At 55.2% G+C, this 21,365-nt stretch overlaps 1 protein-coding gene across 2 annotated transcripts in view; it reads left to right on the top strand.

The window, feature by feature from the left end:
• The window catches only part of LOC121441776 (zinc finger protein castor homolog 1), a 112,927-nt gene that overhangs the window by 71,873 nt on the left and 19,689 nt on the right, over positions 1-21,365 (top strand). For both annotated transcript variants that reach the window (XM_041643061.1, XM_041643060.1), the window contains 3 exons: positions 15,705-16,193; positions 19,271-20,105; positions 21,110-21,178. In XM_041643061.1, the coding sequence (XP_041498995.1) occupies positions 15,705-16,193; positions 19,271-20,105; positions 21,110-21,178 (1,393 nt within the window). The remainder of the gene's footprint in view (positions 1-15,704; positions 16,194-19,270; positions 20,106-21,109; positions 21,179-21,365) is intronic.

The raw sequence follows: 21,365 nt of genomic DNA, 5'->3' as shown, positions 1-21,365 counted from the left end.
GTCTTCTCCACCCCCAGCACATCCACTATCCCACTGAGCGTGAGCAAGCATGAGTGAGCTAGCGCCCTGCCTTTCCGCGTTGCCTGGCCTCCATTCCTGGCCAGGTACTGCCCTCCACCCTCTTAGGCTTTGATCTTTCCTGTTGTCCTTCTGCACACCCCCCTCGCCTCCCTCCATCCCCCCCTTGCTACACTTTCTCACCTCCTTTTTTTGGGTCCTGATCTCACAGCCTGTCCCTTAGCTGCGGCTGTCCCAGTTGTCGGGGACAGCAGGTGGCTGTCCTTGTGCCCTCTTTGTGCTCACAACATTTCCAAACAGACTTGAGAGCGGGTTAAGAGAGATTGTGGGGCTTGGTATGGCTCTTCCCCCATTTTTTTTTAATCTCTTTTTCTCCTTTTTGGGACAAGGACAGAAGGCAGACGGAGAAAATTGCCCTCCACTGCAAACAGTTGCTGGGTTTCTTCAGAAAGGCCTGGCTAGCAACAGTTGTTCCTCTTACAGAGAGATACAGAAACAACTGGGGCCTTCTTTGTTCTCTTGGCAGGGTCCTGTGAAGGGCATCTGGAGGTGAGCTTGGGGTTGAGGAGGGCAATATCCAGTGTCAGTTCAGTTCCAGCCGGGGAGTCCCCACCCTGACAGGCAGAGAAGGTTCCTAGAGCTAGGCAGGATCTGCTTCAGAAGTCAGGCCACACCCTGGGTCCCCCGCTCTGCCCTAGTGAACACAAGAAGCACTTAGCTTTCTGTGTTCGTTTCAGTAAATATTTATTGGGCCAGACTCTGTGCTGGCCGGCGGTTCTGTCCCATGGATCTCGTGGTCTAATGAGCTGGATGGATAATGAGTTGTTACTGTGGATACAAACAGGAACAGGGCTCAGAGATGAGGACAGGGGGACGGGATGACCGGGAGAGTGGACCTCTGAGGGATAGGTCTAGGATAAGGGAGGCCAGGCCCAGAGTTGAAGGAGGTACCTCTGCCAGGGGTCAGCATACTGAAGGCCTGGGGTAGAAGAGTATGCTGCCTCACAGGTACCACCTAGCATGGAGGAGATTTGGGCTGTACCATCCTACAGTAGATGTCCTTGGATCTCTGGGCCCCTGAGCTTGCTTTTCTATCTACCCTTCCACCTCTGCCCACCTGGGCCAGGCATGACAGTCTGGGTAAAACAGAATGAAGCTCACCCTAGTTCAGTAGACAGAGAGCAACAAGAAGTAGCCAGGTGCCCACAGACTGGAGCTGTGGCAGCCTCTCCAGCCCCCTACTCCCTGTGGTGAACCCCAGGAAAGAAGCAAGAGAGAGGGTCCAGGCCATGTGATGGGCATGATGCAGAAAACACAGGGCCAGGAGAGCCTCTTCACCTTGCTAACCCTAGGGCTCAGCAAGGCCAGATAAACCCCAGGAGCCTCCTGAACTCACGCTCTGCTAGCCTCCAAGCTCCTGAGGGCCAGAGTGGGCAGTGCCAGTAGGGATTCAAGATGCAGCAGAGAAGCCCTGCAAACCAGGAGAAGAAGGGCGCATAGTTACCTTAGAACTGGACCAGAGAGGAGCAATGGATGCACGGGCTACTGGGGGTCCCAAAAGAGAGGCACCAAATTTAGCTCCTCATCCACCAATAGCTGGCCTCACACCCTGTGCTAGGCAGCCATAGCCGTGGGGCACTGTGGGGCCTGTAGCCTGGAAGGATCTCATACAACCCATAGGACACTTTTTCTTTAGATATTTGCCTTTGCACGGGGCACCATGCTGAATATGCCCTACCAACACGTTGGTTCCTTAAGAGAGATCAGGCTGGCTTCCAAGAAGAGCATAGTGGGTACAAGGCAGACTTCAGAGAGTACTCCTTCTCCCACCTTCACCCTGCCTTTCTGACAAGCTTGGTCCAGGTCCCTCTATGCCACCTGTGCCACTCACTTCCCAGAGTCTAGCTAGAACTGTTCGGACCCTCTCAAGGGTCTTCCCTTGACAGCTGGGCTCGGGGTCATTGTGGAGAAAGGAGGGGAGAGGAGTCCTAGAACCCAGACTTGGCCTACTGCCCCCGAAGGTCCAGAGCCAGGTTTTATTATAATCCCCACATCCTGTTACAGATCCTTAATCAGCTGGATCCCAGGTTGGGCTGGACCCTGTGGTGACACTCAGGGTTGTAGCATAGAAAACCTGAAGTGGAGTTTCCGGAGCTGGGCTTGGGGCTAGGAGGATCAGGCAGGTGGAGGGGAGGAGAGGGGAGCCAGCACAGCCCAGGATGTGGACGGAGCCCAGACCCACCACCCACCAACCAGGCTGGGGGTGGAGGAGCAGCTGTTGCAGACTGGGAACCATGGCTATGGGGGGGGCACTAGTCTGTGGGGGCTACTGAGCCACCGAGACAGCTGGTCCTTCAGTGGCTCTGACAGTGGGCAGCAGCTCTAGCCAGGAGTCAGTGGAGGGAACCCTGGGTGACGGTGGTTCCAGGGTCTATGCAGACATGCCAAACTCCAAGACTTAGAGTGTTCCCACCCTGCTAAGCTCTTGGTGAGCAGAGGGCCTGCGGGCCCTGGCTGATGTGAGCTTGGCTAGCCAGGGCCTGCAGCTCTGTTGAGAGGCAGCTGGGAAGGGGAAGACCTCAAGCAGAGGCTGAGCTGGTACAGAGCACAGTGTCAGCCTGGCCATTTAGTTCAGCCTGGTCCTGATGCGGCTGCACGGTGTCTGGGGAAGACCTAAGGGATAGTGGGAAGAACACCCCACCTGAACCTTCAGGAGATGAGGAGACAGAGAAGAGAAGCCAGAGTGGGCTGGCTGGCAGCGGGTGGGCAGACTAGTGTCTGTCCTGCCAGGGGCCCAGGCTGGCTCTGTAGACAGCCTCTTTTCTATATGGAAATGAAGAATTTAGGCTAATGGAGCTCAACCATCTCTAATTTTGCGATGGCAGGAGGATTTTGATTGAAAGTAATTAAGCAAGCTAGCTGTAAAATTAATTAAAGCAAAAGGGGGGGATTTTTTATTGGATTGGATAGCGATATAGCGTCTGTCAGGCGGGGGACGGATGGGGGTGACCTGAATCCTCTGCCCTCCCCCCTCCCACTCGGGACGTTTATGTCACTTTAATCTCCTTACAGCGGCTGCTGTGCATTTGTTTGAAATAATCAAGGAAATATGGTCAGAAATTGTCAGCTTTCAGATCTAATTTACCTGACGGCCCCTGCGCAAGCCGGCAAGGCCTGGGGAGTGAGCAAGCGTGAGCAGTGGGGGAGCTGAGTGGGCTCCTCTGCCCACACCCTAAGCCCAGGCACCCTCCAAGGGGGGAAAAGGTCCTGCTAGGTCCGTGGACACCTCTTTCGGCTTTGCCCCCCCCCCCCCCGCCCACCTGCTGCCTTGCCCCACACTAACCAGCTTTAGGGTTTAGGGAATATAGGATTAGGGAGGTGATTGTAATTCTTTATTCCAGATGGCTGACAACTGCTAAACCCCTCCACCAGGGCCACAGTTTTAAAAATACTCTTAAATTAGTCCCCTCACGTCCCCCTCACTGTTAGCCTCAGTAAAAGGTTTGAGCAGTAGGCTTCAGAGATGGTGAGGGCTGCTCTGGACTGTCAGAAGCTGCCTCCCTACCCCTTCTGGGGCCAAGCTCACTCCAGAGCCTGTCTGTCCCAGGCCCTTTTCCTAATTCCAGGATAGTTCTGGCCCTACTTCCCTTCCACAGCCCAAAGGACAGTGGGAGCTGCATTTCCAGTGGCTAAACCAGAAAAGGGCTAGCCTCTGCTCATGCTGCTCTTGTAGACTTGGGGTGCCGGACTTCCAGCCTTGTACCCTGCACCCCATAAGTTCTGCTTAGAGCTGTTGGGATACTTGGAAGGGTGGAGCAGTATGTGGCCTGAATCCTTCCCAGAAGGGAATCCCATGGGGACCAAGGAAAGACTGGAACAATCTGTTTTCAAGGTTGTGGAAGGTTCCCCTTTAAACAGGAAAGGGTCTGGTGGTCTTCTGGGCATGAGAGACTCAGAATAGGGATTGGGTCTCCTGCTCTGTCTGGTCCTGGGCAATGAGCGACCCTGGTTTTCACCAAATCCTCTTAGGCCTCTGCCCCTTTGTAGTTCTAAAGTCTGGTGCAGATCTAAGACAGCCTGCATCTTGGTAACTGTTCTCTAGGATGGGAGGGCACATGGGACCTGAACGTAGGCTTCCCGCACTCCCTCAGGAATGCCTTGCAGAGCCTCAAATCCTTGCCCGTGCCCCTGGAACAGACAGCAAGTGGAGGGCTCTTGAAACAGTTCCACTTGTCCGCCTTAAAGCAGACCCATTGGAAGGGTTCTTTCCCCACCTGCCCTCCTTGGTGCCACCCAAACACCCTCTGCCTCGTCCTTGCCTCCCACCCCCAGCACGGCTCTGGGGCAGGGTGACTCAGGCTGCCTCCTCCAGCAGTGAGGGAGTATGAGCGCCTTCCCAGCTCAACTGCCAATGGAGCATGGCAGCTGGAGGCTGGGGAAACATCACTGGGCCCACTCTCCCCCATTATGAGTCACTGGAATTAGGGGGGTAGTGAAGCCCCAATGAGCCCTACACAGAAAGAGGGAGAGAAAAGCTGTTGGCTTAGGACCCTGCAGCTCCTGGGGCATAGTTGTACGTGCCTGACATCCGAGTGGCACTGAGGTCTCTGGACTCCACACTCCCAGAAGCCCTTGCCTTTAGTGTCCATCTGCTTCCCAGGACCCAGATCTCATGAGATAGGAGAGTGGAAGGAGTCTGGCCTCAGCCTAGCCTCTTACCTACTCCAGCTAAGACTTGTCCTTTGATGTGGAGGGACCAGCCCAGGGACCTGCAGGGGAGGCTGGGAGGGCTCCAGCCTTTGGCTAGGGCTTATTTCCCAGCTGGATGTTGGTCTGGGACTGCCAATGGCAGGTGCCCAGGTGGAAGGAGGCTCTTGAGGATGACCCAGTCAGGCTGGAGCTGTGAGGCCTAGGCCCAGATGGAGCAGCTCAGGAGAGGCCCCCTTATGGTCTCCTGGTGTCCCGGAGACCACTCTATGCCTGCGTGGGAATGAGGGTGCTGTACTGTAAATCCCCTTGTAAAGTGGATTCTGTATGGTGAGGAGAGAGCTTTGACTCACAGTGACTCTCCTTGAAGAGGAAGGGCGGTGACAGGCAGTGGCAGACGGGCAGCAGGATGGGAGGGTAGCCTGGGATGAACACATGTTGTCCCTCAACAGGCCCTATAACAGAGAGGGTGCAGGAAGTCTGGGAGAGGGCAGAAGTGGGTGCGAGGGAGCTTGGGTTTAGAGGCCAAGGACTGGCTCAGCAGGACTTTGATGCCTATCACCTGGCCAACCTGGATTCCAGCTTTTTCCTCTGGCCCCCAAGGCTTTGAGGAAAAAGCACTGAGGTACTGGCCTCAGCTCCTGGGTACCGCTCCCTGGCTGGCTCACATTGACTCTGCCTTCCCCTACAGCCCCGGATCTGAGCCTCTTGTGTAGCATTTGTGGCAGAGAGAAAAGGCGAGGAAAAGGAAGACATCAAGAGACCCTGCTAGCACCAGGATGCTCTGATTTTCCTGAGGTCCCTGCAGAGCTTGGGCTTGAAGACTTTGCAGTGAAGGTCTGCCTGACCTAGCTTTTTGGGTGCTTTCTTGCTTTAGGTGGGACTTGGTCCAAGTTATTATAACAGGTCTCCTTCCCCCAGAGAAGACTGAGGAAGGCTTTCCCCGCGCATGTATTTAGGAGAGATCTTAGGGTGCCCTGGCACAGGGGCTAGGGGTAGAGTCTTAGGGTGCCCTGGCACAGAGGCTAGGGGTAGAGTCTTAGGGAGCCTTGGCACAGGGGCTAGGGGTAGAGTCTTAGGGTGCCCTGGCACGGGGCTAGGGGTAGAGTAAGGAAGGTACCTACTTGACTGGGAGAAAAACCCAGAGTGGCAGGGGTCCAGTTTCAGGAATCATTAATTTTAGGGTCTCCTCGTGCCAGGGACCTCAAGCCTCCCCCAGCCAGGTCCTTGCTGGAGTTGGCTAGATGTGACCAGGCACTGGGCTCCCGGAAGTACCTAGGGCCAGGCAGGGTCAGGCTGTCGACCTCCTGACCTTACGAAAGCCCCCTCCTCAGCTCTCCGCTGTGCCGTACTTTCTTCCTTGTGCCCATGCACCCATTCCGTTTCCCTCGGCCGTCGTCCTTTCCAATCTGGCCTCGGTTTCTTGCCCAACAGGCCTCAAGTCTCCCTGGCTCAACTCTGGCCCGTCCTCCGTCCCCCCGGCTTCACAGTCACATTTTGCTTGCCAGCGCAGGGCACTGAAAAACTGCTGGCACTGCCAAAAACCCTGTGTGCGCTATGACTCCCCAAACATCCCTTTATTTTTATTGTTCTGTTAATTACTGTTTAAACTTTAATAAGTCACTTCGTCAGGAGGGGGGACCTGCCGTGAGCTTTTCTGTGCAAACATGGGCCGGGAGTGACTCGGGTGTAATATAACCCTTTATGTGATGTGGGAATGTTTAGATTGTAACAGAAACTTGTTATTTTAATGACAGTTGGGGGGATCTGAGCACAGGAAAGAAGAGAGGTGGGCGCTCCCCTCTGTTACCACTAAGGGCTTAGAGTGTCCAGGCCCCTTTAGGGCATCTCCCTTGCTGCCACAGAAGAGGGTTCCGAAGGCCATGAGGCTCTGTTGGGTTACCCGCTGGGCAGCTACTGATGGGGCTGGGCAGGCTGGCTCACTCAGGTGGTGCCTTCAGAAGGAGCCTGGCACTTTGGGAGGGCACAAAGGGTAGCTTGGGCACATGGGATGTAGGCGATCCCGGCAGTCACTAGGTCTCTGGACAGAGGCCGCAGAACCATGCAAGGTTGGACTCTGTACTTAGCTTCTGCCGAGGCTACAGAGGAGACCCTCTCTGTGGTCAGCCTTGAGCGTAATAGAAGTGGCACCATGTGCCCATCTTGTGTGTCCCAGACAGTCATCCCTTAAACACGTTACAGATGTGGACACTGGAGCCCAGGACAGAGGAGACATGTATCAGAGGGGAAAGTATCTGCTTTGGGTTGTTTTCTTTGAAAACCGCCAAAGTCCTAGTGCTGTTTCTTGTCTCGGGAGGTGGCATACACTAGGAGGATGGGGATGGAGGCTCCGGAACCTATTCTGGGATCAGAGATGGCCCTCATCTCCTGGTGGGAGAACACGGGCAGGACTCACTATCAAACCCTGCCCCCCCCCCCCCCCCGCCACCATGAGTAACTAGGAGGTGAGGTCAGGCTCACCCTGCATTCTAGTGATGGGGACTGCCAGCCATCTTCCTTACTTGGCTTGCTTTCCTTCAACTTCAAGCCTAGAGAGAGTTCGATGGCAGCCCTCCGTTCCCCAGAGCCACTTCTGTAACGTACTTACTTCCAAAGTAGAGACACCTAGGGAAGGCATTTTATCCTAAGCATATGGCGGCCCCACGAAGACTCCAGGATGCCTCAGGACAGATCTCCCTGCTCTCTTTCTGTGATCCCTCCGTCCATCTGTGCATGCTATCAAGCCATGCCGCATTACTGTCTATAGAGCAGTAGGAAGGAAGGACCTGGTGCTCACCTTCAAGAACCTGCTCTTGACTGGTGTTGGTGAAGAGGCTTCAGGGAAGGGTAAAATTAAGGGGCAGCTCTGTCCAAGGCAAGACTAGCAGGGTCCAGCCCAGCTGAGGAGGTAGCCCTTGCATATTTGGGCTCACTGGTCTGGCTCTGACTGCCTCTCATGGAAGGCTCCACAGGGTGTGAGGGATGGGGTCTGCTCCCTACCTCTTGCTGGTCAGGGCAGAGCCAGGAGGTTCAGGTCCCTGTGCCCTCAGCTAAATGGACAGCCCCCAGATGGTGGCCATGGCATGGATCACGAATCGCTGAGGTTTTCCTTTTCCGAGCAGCGCGTTTCCCTAAATTGTCTTTGACTTCGTGCATGGGTAATGAAAGTTTATGCCCTTGTTAGAAGGACAGGCGGCTGGTTCCAGTTAGAACTGGGGCTGTCTCCCTGCCAGCCTCCTCAGCCCCCTCCCCAGGAGAAGAGAGAGCTAGGTATGGTGTGTGTGTGTGTGTGTGTGTGTGTGTGTGTGTGTGCAAACACACACACACACACACACAGGAACAGCCCCTCCCTCCCTGGTGAATAAGAAGGCTGTTAGGGGAAGGGAGAGGGGACGAAAAAAAGAAAAAAAAAAACATTTCCATATTTGTGTAAGTTGCTTTAAAAGCATTTTATCATGTCATAAAAAAGGGAAAGTACTCTCAGAAATTGATCCTCTCTGCCAGCCCATTGGACAGAAGGACGTTGGGATGTTAATGGCCATCCTGCTCCAGGGTGGCTTATTAAAAAATTTATACATAAATGCTTAAAATTGCATAAATTATTTAAAAAAAACCAACAAAGTAAGCAATTTGAATTCCCTCTTTTCCAACCCTTCTCTTGGTCCCCCCATCCCAGCCCCTCCTCAGGGCCCTCCAGGTCCCCAGGCTCCTGTTCCCTCCTCAGGGTGTTCCCCCTGTTTTCTCCATTTCCCGCCACACCCCAGACACAGTCTGCCCTGCCTTCCTTAGGGGTTTCCCTGCCTCACCCACAAATTAATGAAACAGCCAGCCCACCACCAAACACTCACATGCACATGCGCTAATAAAAACACCACTAATAATGCCCCAAATCGCGAAATTAAATATTAAGGCCAAAGGAGGCGGACAAGGAGCGGGGCTGCCGCCACCGTTGCCGAAGTTGGAGCTGATGAGTGTGTCTCTCGCAGGCGTGGAATGTCACCCACACATCCTGGAGACTGGAGTGGGGAGTTTTATGATGGTTTTTCATTGATTTGTTTCCCCAGCGCAGCTGCCGACCTCTATTGAGGGACAAACATAATCAGCACTGACGCAAATTAGATGGTTATTCGTTTTGAAAATTGACAGAAAAACAATAAAAAAGATGAAATGCTCCCAAATCAATAGATATAATGAAATTCAAATAATCCGAGAGATGAGGTCTCCATGGCAACTGATAATGTGGAAAAGAAAACAATTTAATAAAGGACAGACACACTTTGAAAACAGATTGGGCCCGGGGAGGGGGGCGGGCTGGCGGGCGGAGGGCTGGAGCGCGGGCTAGCGAGTGAAGGATCACTGTCCGTCCCAAGGACACCCGCCATAATTAAGCGAGGCTTTCGGCCCCAGAAAGTGCAGATTCAGGTTTTAATACACAAAATTATTTCAGGAGCAGTGAATCGGAAAGTCGTTTGTAATGACCTTCCTGAGAGGCCCGGGCGCGGGGCATGTTGGAGGCTGGGCGGCCAGGCCGGCTGAGTTATGGCATATTTGTGTTTTTATAGTGCAGAGGGGAGGGGGTGGTGGCGGGGAGGGGGGGAGAAGGTTAAACAGTATTTACAGCTCAGTTGTTTTCAGAGAGGAAGAGAAGTAGAGTTCATGGAGAGATGCTGCGGGCAGGCAGGCGGGTGAGCCAGGGAGGCCTCAGGGCTGCAGGGAGGGGAGATGGGCCCAGCGGGTCTCCCCCTTAGGCTGTGTGACCCGCGACTGCTCCCTAACCATAGAGGATACTCAGAGCTGCCACCCTGCTCTGGTTCCTGGCATGGCTCAGAGAGTAGTGTCTTCTCGGTCTGGGGCCTCACGGAGAGGATGGATGGCAGCCTGTGTCCAGGCTACATGGACGCCCAACTGTACCTACTCAGTGAAAGGGTGGGGCCCCGCTCCAGCTGCCACCAGAAGGTCACCTGCTGAGTCTCACAGTCTTCCTTTCTTTGCGTGGCACCACAGCCTTTCACTTAGATGAGTCTTTCCTCTGCAGCCCAGGGCTGGCGCTCGGTGGCTAAGAACCCGCATGAGCGTGTGGGAACCACAGAGCCTTCTCTTTGGCGTTGCCTCTCTGCCAAGTACCTGCCTTGATCGCTGTCTCAGGTTTGCAGAGCTGAGGGCCACAGAAAGGAAAGGGACCACGCCGGTCCTTTCTATAGCCCTCCAGAGCCACTTGCCTGCAGCAGAAATTAAGAAGTCATCCCTGGGAGGCCTGGTATCCCCTTATACCGTCTGCCACCTCACCCCCCCCCCCCCCCGCCCGGCCTCAGGAACTGTGTTTGTGTTCTGTTACCATGATCACAGGGCACTTCCAGAGCCTGGGCCACTCTCTGGAGCCATGTATGTATGTAATGTGAATACATACCATAGAGACATGCACACGTGGAAGTGTGAACATGTGTTTGTGCGTGTGAGGCTGCACACACACACAAGCAGGCAGACAAGTCGGTGTGTATTTGCTCAGTATGTGTTTTAAATCTCCCCTGGGTGGCAACTCTCTTTTTTCTCCCCTTCCTGTTTGGCTGTGACCTGGGGGAGATTGATAGCCCGCCTGCGCGGTGGATGCTAACAGTTCCCCTGATTTATAGAGTTACTTACGCTAAGTGAGGCCACTTAGACGCGTCTGGATAGTAAACCTTTTAACTGAACTAAAAAAAAAAAATCATAATAAATAAATAAACAAAGGGGGGCAAGCTAGGGCCCAGTGACCAAGCCCCGCCCATTCCCCAGCTTGGAGGGCCAAGGGTAGCAGCAGCCATTCCTGCCTCCCACTAACACTCAGAAGCCCTTGTGTTTCCAGCCAAGGTTGGGATCAGGCCCAAGAAGGGACATCCCTCTCCTAGGGGACAGTTTTTGGCTAGGAGAGCTAGAGGAGGGAGCTGTTCCTATGGAGACAGGCTGAGCAGTAGAGGAGGAAGGAAGTGAGAGGCCCATGTCCAGCAACCTTTCCTTGCTTACACGCTCCCACGTCACTCCTGTGTTCTTTGCCACAGTGATGGCTCTTGTAATCACTTTGGAAATTTGTTCCCACATCTGTACTGAACGAGCCGCTGTGGTGGAGGAGGCAGGGTGATACAGGAAGCGAACTGCCTGTCTTGTTTTCACAACATAAGCCTTCCATTTCAACCCAGGTGCTGGCCTGTGGACGGTGCACTTCAGTGGTGAGACCTTTGTCTGACAACACTGTCAGATTGGGGCTCCTGGTCTGTGAAGTTTCGGCTCCTCGTGGGTAGCCAAGGCAGAAACTCCAAGAGTACATCACCTCGGAGACTCTGGGACAGCTGTTTGGAGGACTGTGGGAGGCGTGTGTAGGGTTTCAGCCTGTGGCCTTGGACATCCTGGTCTGGCGGGAGTTGTGCTCTAGGACTGACGGGGAGACAGAATGCAATTACCAACCTCGTTGCTTCTGCTGCCTCATCTGGGAATGGGGACTGCACAAGTGACATAGCGGGATGTTAGGAGATCACCAGTGTGTGTGCCAAAGCTTAGTCCCCTGCGTAGACAAGGTGCTCAGAGGGTGTCACCTGCTATGTGACTCTCGATACTGTAGGCCAGGACAGTTGCCAGGGTGGCCCAGCAGTGCCCATGGCTCCTGAGCTGCTTCTGGCCGGAGGCAGGCAAGGCCCCATACACACCCACCCCAGGGGACTAGCTGCTGGCCCCTGCCTCCCCACCTCCTGATATACAGCGGGCATTAGGCTGCCCAAAGGGGATACTGCATCCTTAGGAAGAAATATGTTCTCATTTTTCTTAAACACCGTTTCCACTGAGTGAAATGTTTAGAAGGGACGCGCAGGGAGAACTTTATTTCCTACCAGGGAGTTCAGAGCCACCAAGCAGAGCCCATAAAGCACCGGAGCCCGGTGGCTGACAGGCAGCCTGGCCACGAAATACATTACTCATGGGGGGGGTGGAGGCAGGGGGCTGCCAGGCCTGCCCAGCCCCATGGGACTGCCCCCACCCCAGCAGGATCAGCAACTCCAAGACCCAGGGCCATAAGGCAGTAGGCATCGAGTGTGTACTATTGTGTTCAGGCTGCCCGTGAGAGAGGGGCTGGCTGGACCAGATGAGCAGGGAGCAATTCTTCTAACTACCTTTGGTCTTCACTTCATGGTCAGGGAAGCTAGGGCACATGGGGCCCAGGTGCAGCCCTCTGAGCCCCCCTCTCTCACCGAAGCTGGCGGGAGCTCTGGCCTTCCCAGCCTTCGGAGGAGTGATGAGATTCATGCCATATCGGGCCCTTCTCCCGAGGCCCTCCCTTCATTCGGTTTCTGAAGCTGGCTGATTTGAATATTTATAAATATCAGTAAATTATTTATTGTAGCAATCTGCTGCACCATTTTATCCATCGCAGTTAACACTTTAGGGGGCTCCAAGTTATGGGAACAGGAAGTGAGGTTGAAGAGAAGATGGCATAGGAGACAGAAGAAGCCCCTGCAGGGAAGCCTGGGCCGTTTCAAGCCCCAGCCTCAGTGGCTCTTGAGAGCCTGTGTTCATGCTCTGGGGTGTCTATGGCTCTAGGATCAACTTCCTCCTCCGACAAATGGGATCATCACGGTGCCTGCTCACTGCCCTTAAGGGTGTCAGTGAGTCCCCGCTCAAATGGTAGACAATTGTGCCTCTCTTTACCCTTACCCTCTGCTTTTTTACTTGGATGGCTGCTGCGGGCGGGGGTGGAGGGTGGGGTTGAGTTTCAAGCCCTCATAAGGAGAATTGGGACCCAGGGAGCTTAGAGGTGGCAACTCCAAGTCTCCTGTCTGTCTTTTCCCCCTGCTTCCCTGGGCCAAATGAGCTTTCCCTGCCCGTCTTGATTGAGACGCCTGTTGCCCCTCTTGGGCTCAACATCCTTTTCCCAGTCCTTGCTTGTCAGGTTCTGTGCTTGGCACAGAAAGATCCCACCTTGCACTTCTGCAATGCTTCTCCAGGGAGAAATCTGGCCTAAGCTCGGAGCTCACAGTGGGCAGAGCCAGGTTGTGCACTCAGGGCTCTGACCCCAAGGCCAGGCCATAGCCTATAGTGTGCACTTCCTAGTGATTGCCCTGCCGGTGCAGAGCTGCTGGGATCAGCCACGGGCTGCCAGGAATGGGGTGAACCCTTCCAGGTCCTCTCCTTTACCTGCCCTCGCTGCTACTCCTAAGTCTGTCTGCCTCTGGGTGGGCAGAACAGGAGCCCCCTGCTTCCCACCCTCCAGTCCAAGCCTGCCTCCTGGGCAGTATTGTTCCCAGAGGAAGTGTCCAGTGTAAATAGAACAGCGGGCAGGCTAGTGGCGGGAAGGAGATGAAAGGGGCAATGACAGGACCGGGGACGGATGGCTTCCTTCCATTGAGGCCTGGCCATGGCGTTTATATTTTAGGGAAGAAAGTCAGAGGAATGTTTACATGGACAGGAGTCTGGGGTCAGACCAGTGTGGTGGGGGGTTAATCTGTAGGTTCCAAAGCCTTGATGGAGGGGCTGGTTGAAGGTTCATGGGGACCGGAAGGCCAGCAGGCAGCTCAACTCTCAGCCTCATACATAAGCCCCTTCCTGCCGCCCCAGCCTCACACCTACAAGCCTTGCCTTTGCCGGTACCTCTCTGTCCCTGTGTCATGGGCCCAGACATCTCCTACTTCTCCACCTCCACCCTTGGGACCATCAGTAGAGTCAGGGGGAGGGCAACATCTGGAAGGCAGGTGGTCTGGGGCAGAGCAGCAGCTGGAGGGCAGGTGTAGAGGGAGTTGGCTAGAGCAAAGGGGCCTGGGGTGGGGGTGGGCCCTGAGCGCACAGCTGCACCGCAGCTGGTGGGGGCCCAGGCAGAGACTCGGCATGAAGCCGAGATAGAGAGAGGGTGGGTAGTGCCTGGTGGGCCGAAGTTCAGGGAGGCTCCAGGATGGGTGGAGACCCGAGGAGGGGCTGTTGCCAACAGCAAGTGCAGCCCTGAGAGCTTGTGCTTCCCTCTTCCTTGGGATAAATATTTATAGATTCATTTGCCGTCTGCCATACACACTTGGCTGCTTAGCTCCTGGTAAAAATAGTGCAGGCTCCTCCACTCCGCCTGCCTCTTCCCATCCAAGACAGGGGACGGAGGGGCCCAGGTGAGACCTGCTACCCTGTGGAAAGCAATGCGCTATCATAGAGCCTGATAGCCTGCCCAGAGGCTGAGTGGGGTGGGGCGTGACCGTGAGCCCTGTCACTGAGTTTCAGGAAGGACCCACGGGTGGGTGTTCTGGATCTCTGTTGGCCAGCACAGACCCGGTGCTGTGGGCAAACATGAGTGGAGTGGGCATTGGCTTTGCAAGAGCCAAAGGCCCCGAAACTGTGACCCCTGAACTAGGAATACGGGACAAGACTGAACAGACCTTTCCATAGCATGGAATAGGCTGGCATTACCCTGTCCTTTCTGGGCCAAGCAAAGCCATATGTATCAGCAGCCAGTGGCAAGGCAAGGATCTGGGGCCACGGGGCATTTGAAGGGAAGGGGTGGTTAATCTGCACGTACAAGTTGAAGCAGTTATCTTTGTGTGGCATGAGGCCTCTAGGCAGACACTGACGTAGCCACAGGTGGGCTCTCGGGGTACAGGTTCTCCTGGTATTTGATTATCATGGGTCACAGCCCTGAGCAGAGCCCCTCGCCTAGCCTTCTGACCCATGTGGGACATGCCAGATTCCATGGAAAGAAGTGTGGAGAGTAGATGGGGTCCCTATGCGCAGAGGTATTGTGAGTGGAGACCCTTCCATATGAGCACTGGCCTGTGTCTGGCCACACCACGAGGTCTGGCACAGGGTAGAACCTCACTGCCGGCATGGTGGACAGCTGACAGATGGATGTGTGGGTTACGAAGTATATGTGTATCTGTGCTTGTTAGTCTTCCTGGCCGGTGTGCTCCTGAGACCCTGGGAGACCTGACGAGGGCAAAGGGCAGGCTAAGCGGTGCAGGGGGATAGCCACTACTCTAGGGGCCATCCAGTCTCTCCGGCTGCTCAGTGGCTATCGTCAGAGATGAAACACAGAGCCTGTAGCTTCCACTGGCCCCATATGTCCTCACTGAGGTCCCAGCATGTCTTCTGGGTTTGGAAGTAGACTTCCGGGGCTACAAGAGCTGAAGGGAAGAAGGGGGTCCTAAGACAAGAGGAGTGGCCACAGAAGGGTTATGAGGAGCTGTGTCCAGGTAACCCTGACTGAGGCTTGTGGGAAGCAAGCAGCAATAGGAAATGACCAGACTTCATGTGGGGTTGGAGATGTGGAAAGCAGAGAAGACTGATGGGAGGGGAGACCTTGGAGAGGTTCTGAATGGCCAAGGGAAGAACCCTGCCATATAGTGAGCAGAAATAGGAACCAGGGACGGGGGGCAGAGCCAGAGTCCTGACCTGGCAGAAGATCTGCCAGAGAGTAAGGTGCTCAAGTGGGGAAGGTGCCAGCCAATTGCTGCCGGGTCAGCAAGGCAGGAGGTTGGCACAGGTTGGAAGCTGGCTGCAGCTGACTCTTCCCCCAGGGACCCGTGGTGAGGTAGAACAGTCAGAGGCACAGCCAAGCTGCCAGCAGCGCAACACTGGCCCTTGCCAGCCTTGCCTCATACCAAACCCTTCACCTGCCCATGCCTTCATTTCCTGTGTTAAATAAAGGACATGTCACCCCACAGAGGGGCTATTTCAGGCCAGCCAAGCCTAGGAAATTCTTTCAGGAATCAAGCGCTAGAACTCTTGTGTTCGAAGAGTCATTTATCTCTTTATCCTGAAACACCTCCCTCATGTCGGCTGCTGTGTTCGGTTGTGCAGGTAGGGCAGCTGCGAGTCCAGCCCTGGAACACTCGGGCTAACACAGGCGATAGGCACAGGTCAGGTGGTCTCAGGCAGTTTGACAGAACTGTGGTCAGTCGAGGGGGGATGGAGAACTACTTTAGGGGTGACTGTGCTTGGTGTACAGGCCTCTCACCTCTGTATCCTCCACTCTATCCCTGCAGCTGAAGGCACCCGGTGCACCGACCCACCCGCAGGCAAGCCTCCAATGGCAGCCAAGCGCAAAGGCGGCCTGAAGCTCAATGCCATCTGTGCCAAGCTGAGCCGACAGGTGGTCGTGGAGAAGGGAGCAGAGGCTGGCTCCCAAGCTGAAGGTAGCCCACTACGTCCCCGGGACAAAGAGCGCAGTGGCCCCGAGTCTGGAGTTACCCGGGCTCCCCGGAGTGAAGAAGACAAGAGGCGGGCAGTGATCGAGAAATGGGTCAACGGGGAATACAGTGAAGAGCCTGCACCCACACCAGTGTTGGGGCGCATTGCCCGTGAGGGCCTGGAGCTGCCCCCAGAGGGCGTCTACATGGTCCAGCCGCAGGGCTGCAGTGATGAAGAAGACCACGCAGAGGAGCCCTCGAAGGACAGCAGTATACTGGAGGAGAAGGACTCAGATGGTCCGGCTGCAAAAGATGACAGCGGCCCGAGCACCAAGCAGGCTTCAGGTGTGTGGCTGGCCGTGGGAGAAGGGAGGATGAAGGCCAGAGAGGGAATTCTTCCTTGTTCATCCAGACACCAGTACCTTATGCAACCCAGCAAGAATTGGAGAGACGGGGTGGGGGAGAGGCAGAGTGGAATTGGCAGCTTCCTGAGTGTGAACAGGCCTTGGGGAGCTGCTAGCAGTGGGGCTTTGAGAGGATGGGGGGCAGGCAGGGGTGCACAGAGAGACTCAACAGATGAGTGAGCAGAAGGTAGGCACGTACGTGACAGCACATACCTGCACAGGGATGAGCCTGTCTGGGCCCACGGTGTGGGGACCGATGGGGCAGTGTCAGTGGTACCACGAACAGCACAAGTGCTCATCTCTCAGTCTTCTCTTGGTAACTTAATGAGATGTCTAGAAAGGGCTTTGTGCTCCCACCCCACTCCGTCTCCTTCCCTGTGTCCCATCCTGCCCTCTGAAGCAGTATGTCTCCACAAGCCTGGCTCAGCCCAGACAGCAGATCCCCTCAACATGCAGCTGCCCTGGACATGCTCTCCTGACTGACCTGTTTCCCACAAGACGACAGGGGCCTGGTTTCATCAGTGTCTCCTTGTCCTTAGGACACAGCCGCCTTCCCTGCTTCTGCTCCAGGGGAGGGCTGGCCTGGCATTTCAGACAGGAGAGGGGTCTCCTCTTGGATTGGAGCCCTGGGACCTGGGGCCTTGGCTCCAGTCCCCAATCTCCTTCCTAGGCTTATTCCTAGAGCCCTGCGCCTCCCTTGCCTGCTCCCCTGTCCCCTTCCCCCTGCAGCGAGGGGCGCATCTCTTCCCTGTGCGGGGAGCCCTGCTCAGCCACATAATTATGCATATAAGATATAAACAGAGCTGTTTAATTATCCTTCGCCACATCAGTGACAGAGTAATTAACAAACATTGCAAGATCAATGAGGAAAAGTGTGACCTTCAGTTTCCTCTGATAGGAAAAGCCCTTGCTGTTGCCAGACACAAGGTGATTGCGCTGGGCCTGAGGAGAGGAGAGGGGAGCAGCAAGGGCTCCCTCCTCCCACACCCTGCCCCACCCATGGCCAGGGCCATCAGGTAGTGTCCTCGGCCTTCTTCCCCTCCTCCCAGGATCTGGGAACTGTGCAGGCAGGAGTAGGGGTGTGGACTCTTGTGACTGCTGCCCCCAGGCCTCTGACCTGGCCCCCTCTCAACCCTGAAGCACTGAGTTTTTAGCCCAAACCTCATCTGCCCACCATGGGTTTGGCTCCCCAGGACTTTAGCTGTCTGTGGGACCCCATCTGGCCCCCTCCCTGTCCAATGCTGCCTGCCCTTCAGAGCCTTCTGTTTCTCTGCCATATATAGTGAGGCCTCAGCTGCCTCTAGCTATTTTTAGCCCTTTTCCCTGGTCCCTGAACCACTTCATCCAGCGATCAGAGCCCACTCCCAGGCCAGCCCCCAACCTGTGTGTCTGGAGCTTGGGCTTGTGCTGACCCATCGACTTGCCAAGGCAATTGACTCTGAGCTCCTTGAGTTACTCTGTGTGTCAGGGGAATGTCCGACTGTCCTCTTCTGTGTCTAGTGGGGTCCCAATGCCCCCCATTATGGTTCAGAGCCCCTCCTTTCACATCCTGCTGGGATGTCTCTCCTGCTAGGGTACACTGCTCCATCAGCTCCCCTTCTGGTTTCTGGGGAGCTCTGAGACTCCTAGAGCTGGCAGGATTGGAGGGAGCCAGGTGTCCCCTCTGGTCATACCTTCACTTAGCTGTGTTCTCAGGGACTCTAACCCGGGCCCTGGCTGCTTTGAGTGTGCTCAGGTGGGGAGAACATAAGAGAAGGTAAAACCTGGGAGTCTCTGGGCTGTCCCATCTCTCTTTCCTGTGTGCGTCCAACCTGGATGCTGGAATAGCCCACAGTAGGTGCACAGCAGGACTTGGGTGGAGGAATGACTGAGCTTGTATACGTTGGGGACTGTCCATGTGCTGCGGTGACAGACTGTGTGCGGCAGAGGCAATATGAGGGGCTCACTTCCTCCAGCCTGCTGAGGTTTGTCCCAGGGCCCTGGGTGTGGGGGTTGGAGGATTGTGTGTGTATCTGTAGAATTGGGGATATGAATTTAGTGTGTAGATAAATATGGGCACATTATTATGAGTGTGTAAATGGAGTATATGAGAGACTGTGCCTGTGAATGTATATGTGTGTTGTATGCATGTGCGTGAGGGAGAGTGAGACAGGGAGGGTGAGAGGAAGGGGGGAGTTCTCAGTGTGTTGGATATGATAGTGGGGAGGATGGACGCTCTTTCCTCAGTCCTGTTACCCTGGATCCAGCAGGGCTCTTATCGTCCGTCTCCCAGGTGAGCCACCCTTATATGTGAGCTGAAGAGCTGCAAGGTGGCCAGAAGGCTTGAAGGTCTTGTCCTTGATGCAGATTCTGGCTGGAGTGAGGGTGGTGGACACTGATTTAGTCTGAGTGGGCACGTTGACATAGTCCCTGCCTCTGCTCAGCGCTGTTATTGGGGGAAAGTTTGAGGCGGTTGGTCAAGAGATCGGATTCTGAGTGAGATGCCACATCCTACATCTGCCCAAGAGACCCTCCATACAGGCAGGCCGCAGCCACCCACTCACAGTGGCTCCCTCTACTTTGGGGTCCCTCTTATCTGTCTAGTTGGTGGTCCCCAACCCTACCTGTTCTTTTCCTCGTGACCCCTACCTCAGGAGGCAGGTCGGGATCTTGCCTTAACTTCCAGCAAAATGGCTTCTCTTTCATATTAGGCCAAGGCGAGAGAGTGAAGACATTTATGAAACTTTGTTTAATGTACTGAAAAGCCATCGGCCAGAACATTTAGGAAATTGATTTTCCTGGCATTGATGAACTCGTTTTATTTTACCCCAGTATTAATTACTTTTTTTTAAAACAAATTAATTTAAGAGTCGTAAAACCTAACAAGTGAGCCAAATGTCCATAGATCATGTCCTGCTCCGCCCCTCCCCACACTGGTCCCCTCCCTCCTTGGGCGGGGGCTCAAGGTAGAGAGGCTTCTCGTCTCTTTTCTCCCCTGCTCCCTCCCAGAAATGACATACACCCCTCTTTTCTCTGTAGGAGAAACCTCTTCTCTGAGGGACTACGCTGCCTCCACCATGACCGAGTTTCTGGGCATGTTCGGCTATGACGACCAGAACACTAGGGATGAGCTGGCCAAGAAGCTCAGCTTCGAGAAGCTGCATGCAGGCTCCACCCCCGAGGCGGCTGCCTCTTCCATGTTGCCCACCTCTGAGGATACTCTCAGCAAGCGGGCACGTTTCTCCAAATACGAGGAATACATCCGTAAACTCAAGGCTGGTGAGCAACTTCCCTGGCCAGCCCATGGCAGCAAGGCCGAGGACCGGGCAGGCAAGGAGGTGATGGGCCCGTTGCCCAGCCTCCGGCTACCCAGCAATGCCACCCACCTGGAAACCAAGGCTACCATCTTACCATTGCCATCACACAGCAGCGCCCAGATGCAGAACTTGGTAGCCCGTGCTTCCAAGTATGACTTCTTCATTCACAAACTGAAGACGGGCGAGAACCTGAGGCCTCAGAACGGAAGCACGTACAAGAAACCATCCAAGTATGACCTGGAAAACGTCAAGTACCTGCACCTCTTCAAACCCGGGGAGGGCAGCCCTGACATGGGCGGGGCCATTGCCTTCAAGACAGGCAAGGTGGGGCGCCCCTCCAAGTACGACGTTCGGGGCATCCAGAAACCAGGCCCTACCAAGGTTCCGCCCACCCCCAGCCTGGTTTCTACACCCCTCGCCAGTGTGCCCAGTGCCCCCAGTGTCCCCGGGCCGGGACCTGAGCCACCAGCCTCCCTGTCCTTCAACACTCCCGAGTACCTGAAGTCAACCTTTTCCAAAACAGACTCCATCACCACGGGAACCGTCTCCACTGTCAAGTAAGGATCCCTCCTCTCCCCAGCCCCCACTGCCTGCATGAACCCTGGGGCCGGACTGGATAGAGAGGTCTCCCTCCTTCCCTGCAAAGCTTACTGTGGTGGGCACGGCCACCTGTGCAGCTCAGATTGCCTTGTATATATGCACACACACACACACAACATCATTGCTCTTGTGCCCTCATCCGGTGCTCTTGCGCTGACCTTTGACCTGCATATGACACATTTGCTGTGTGCCCCTACATTGTCACACACCCTCTGTGTGTTCCTCACTTACTGGCCTCCTTTGCCATGACCTGTTCCCTCTGCCACAAGGGCTGCATGCAGGCTGCAGTTGGTAGAAACCACTCACTTTGGGGTGGAGGTGGGGGCTGGGGTCCAGGGGGTGGCCTTGGCTTCTGCTTCGGAGCCTGGTCCATGGAAAAGACAGGAAGTTAGGTGGGGGTTAGGTGGGAACTGTAACCCAGGGATAGAGGACTAGCCTGGATGATAAAACCATGGGTCTTGTAAGGCCAAATGATACCCTTCCCTCAAGCCATTTCCTCTGCCGTAGCAGCGTGGGGCTACAGGTCCTGGAGGCTGTGAACCGGGCAGATCTTGTCTGTAGCCTTTGGTTCGAGGGTGGGGAAGTAAATACCCCACTCTGCACCTGTGTCTGGTACTGTCCTCCTCTGTCCCCTCTCTGCTGCCTGGCGTTTCTCCTCAGCCATTACCCCACTTATTTTCATTGTTTGCTGGGGGCCTTCCCTCCAGGCTAACTGTAGGCCTGGCTAGGCCCTGCAACCCCACCTGCTTGTGGGTAGCACACTCCTGTCAGAGGTGGGCTAACCGAGCAGCTCTGGGCTTCTATCAACACACCTTTTCAGTACCACCTTGAGTGCGTCAGAATGATACAGGGCCCAGGAGAGAGGAACCAAGGCCCAGGGCAGGGAGCTGCCCATCAGATGCTCCTGGGGCCTGAGGCCACCCCCATCCGCTAATCGGCTGTGCCCTGTGTGTCTTACCAGGAACGGATTGCCCACAGATAAACCAGCTGTCACCGAAGATGTAAACATTTACCAGAAATATATTGCCAGGTAGGCCCCTGGGGAGGAGCCTGTGGACAGAGGTTGTGGGGCGGGGGGAGCCAGGAATGCCCAAGGACTGTGGGACCACCTATGTATTAGCTCACCCCAAAAGCCAAGAGGCTGCCTTCTCCACATTTCGTTTCTCTCTGTCTCTTACCGCTCAAGAGAGACTGCTCCGGGGTCTACCTTAGACCCT

The sequence above is a fragment of the Microtus oregoni genome, unplaced genomic scaffold (assembly GCF_018167655.1).
Source record: "Microtus oregoni isolate MIOR12 unplaced genomic scaffold, Mior012 000081F_ref0000091, whole genome shotgun sequence".
NCBI classification, from domain to species: Eukaryota; Metazoa; Chordata; class Mammalia; order Rodentia; family Cricetidae; genus Microtus; species Microtus oregoni.
Note: the sequence above shows the minus strand (reverse complement) of the source record. Positions and strands in the feature narration are given on the sequence as shown.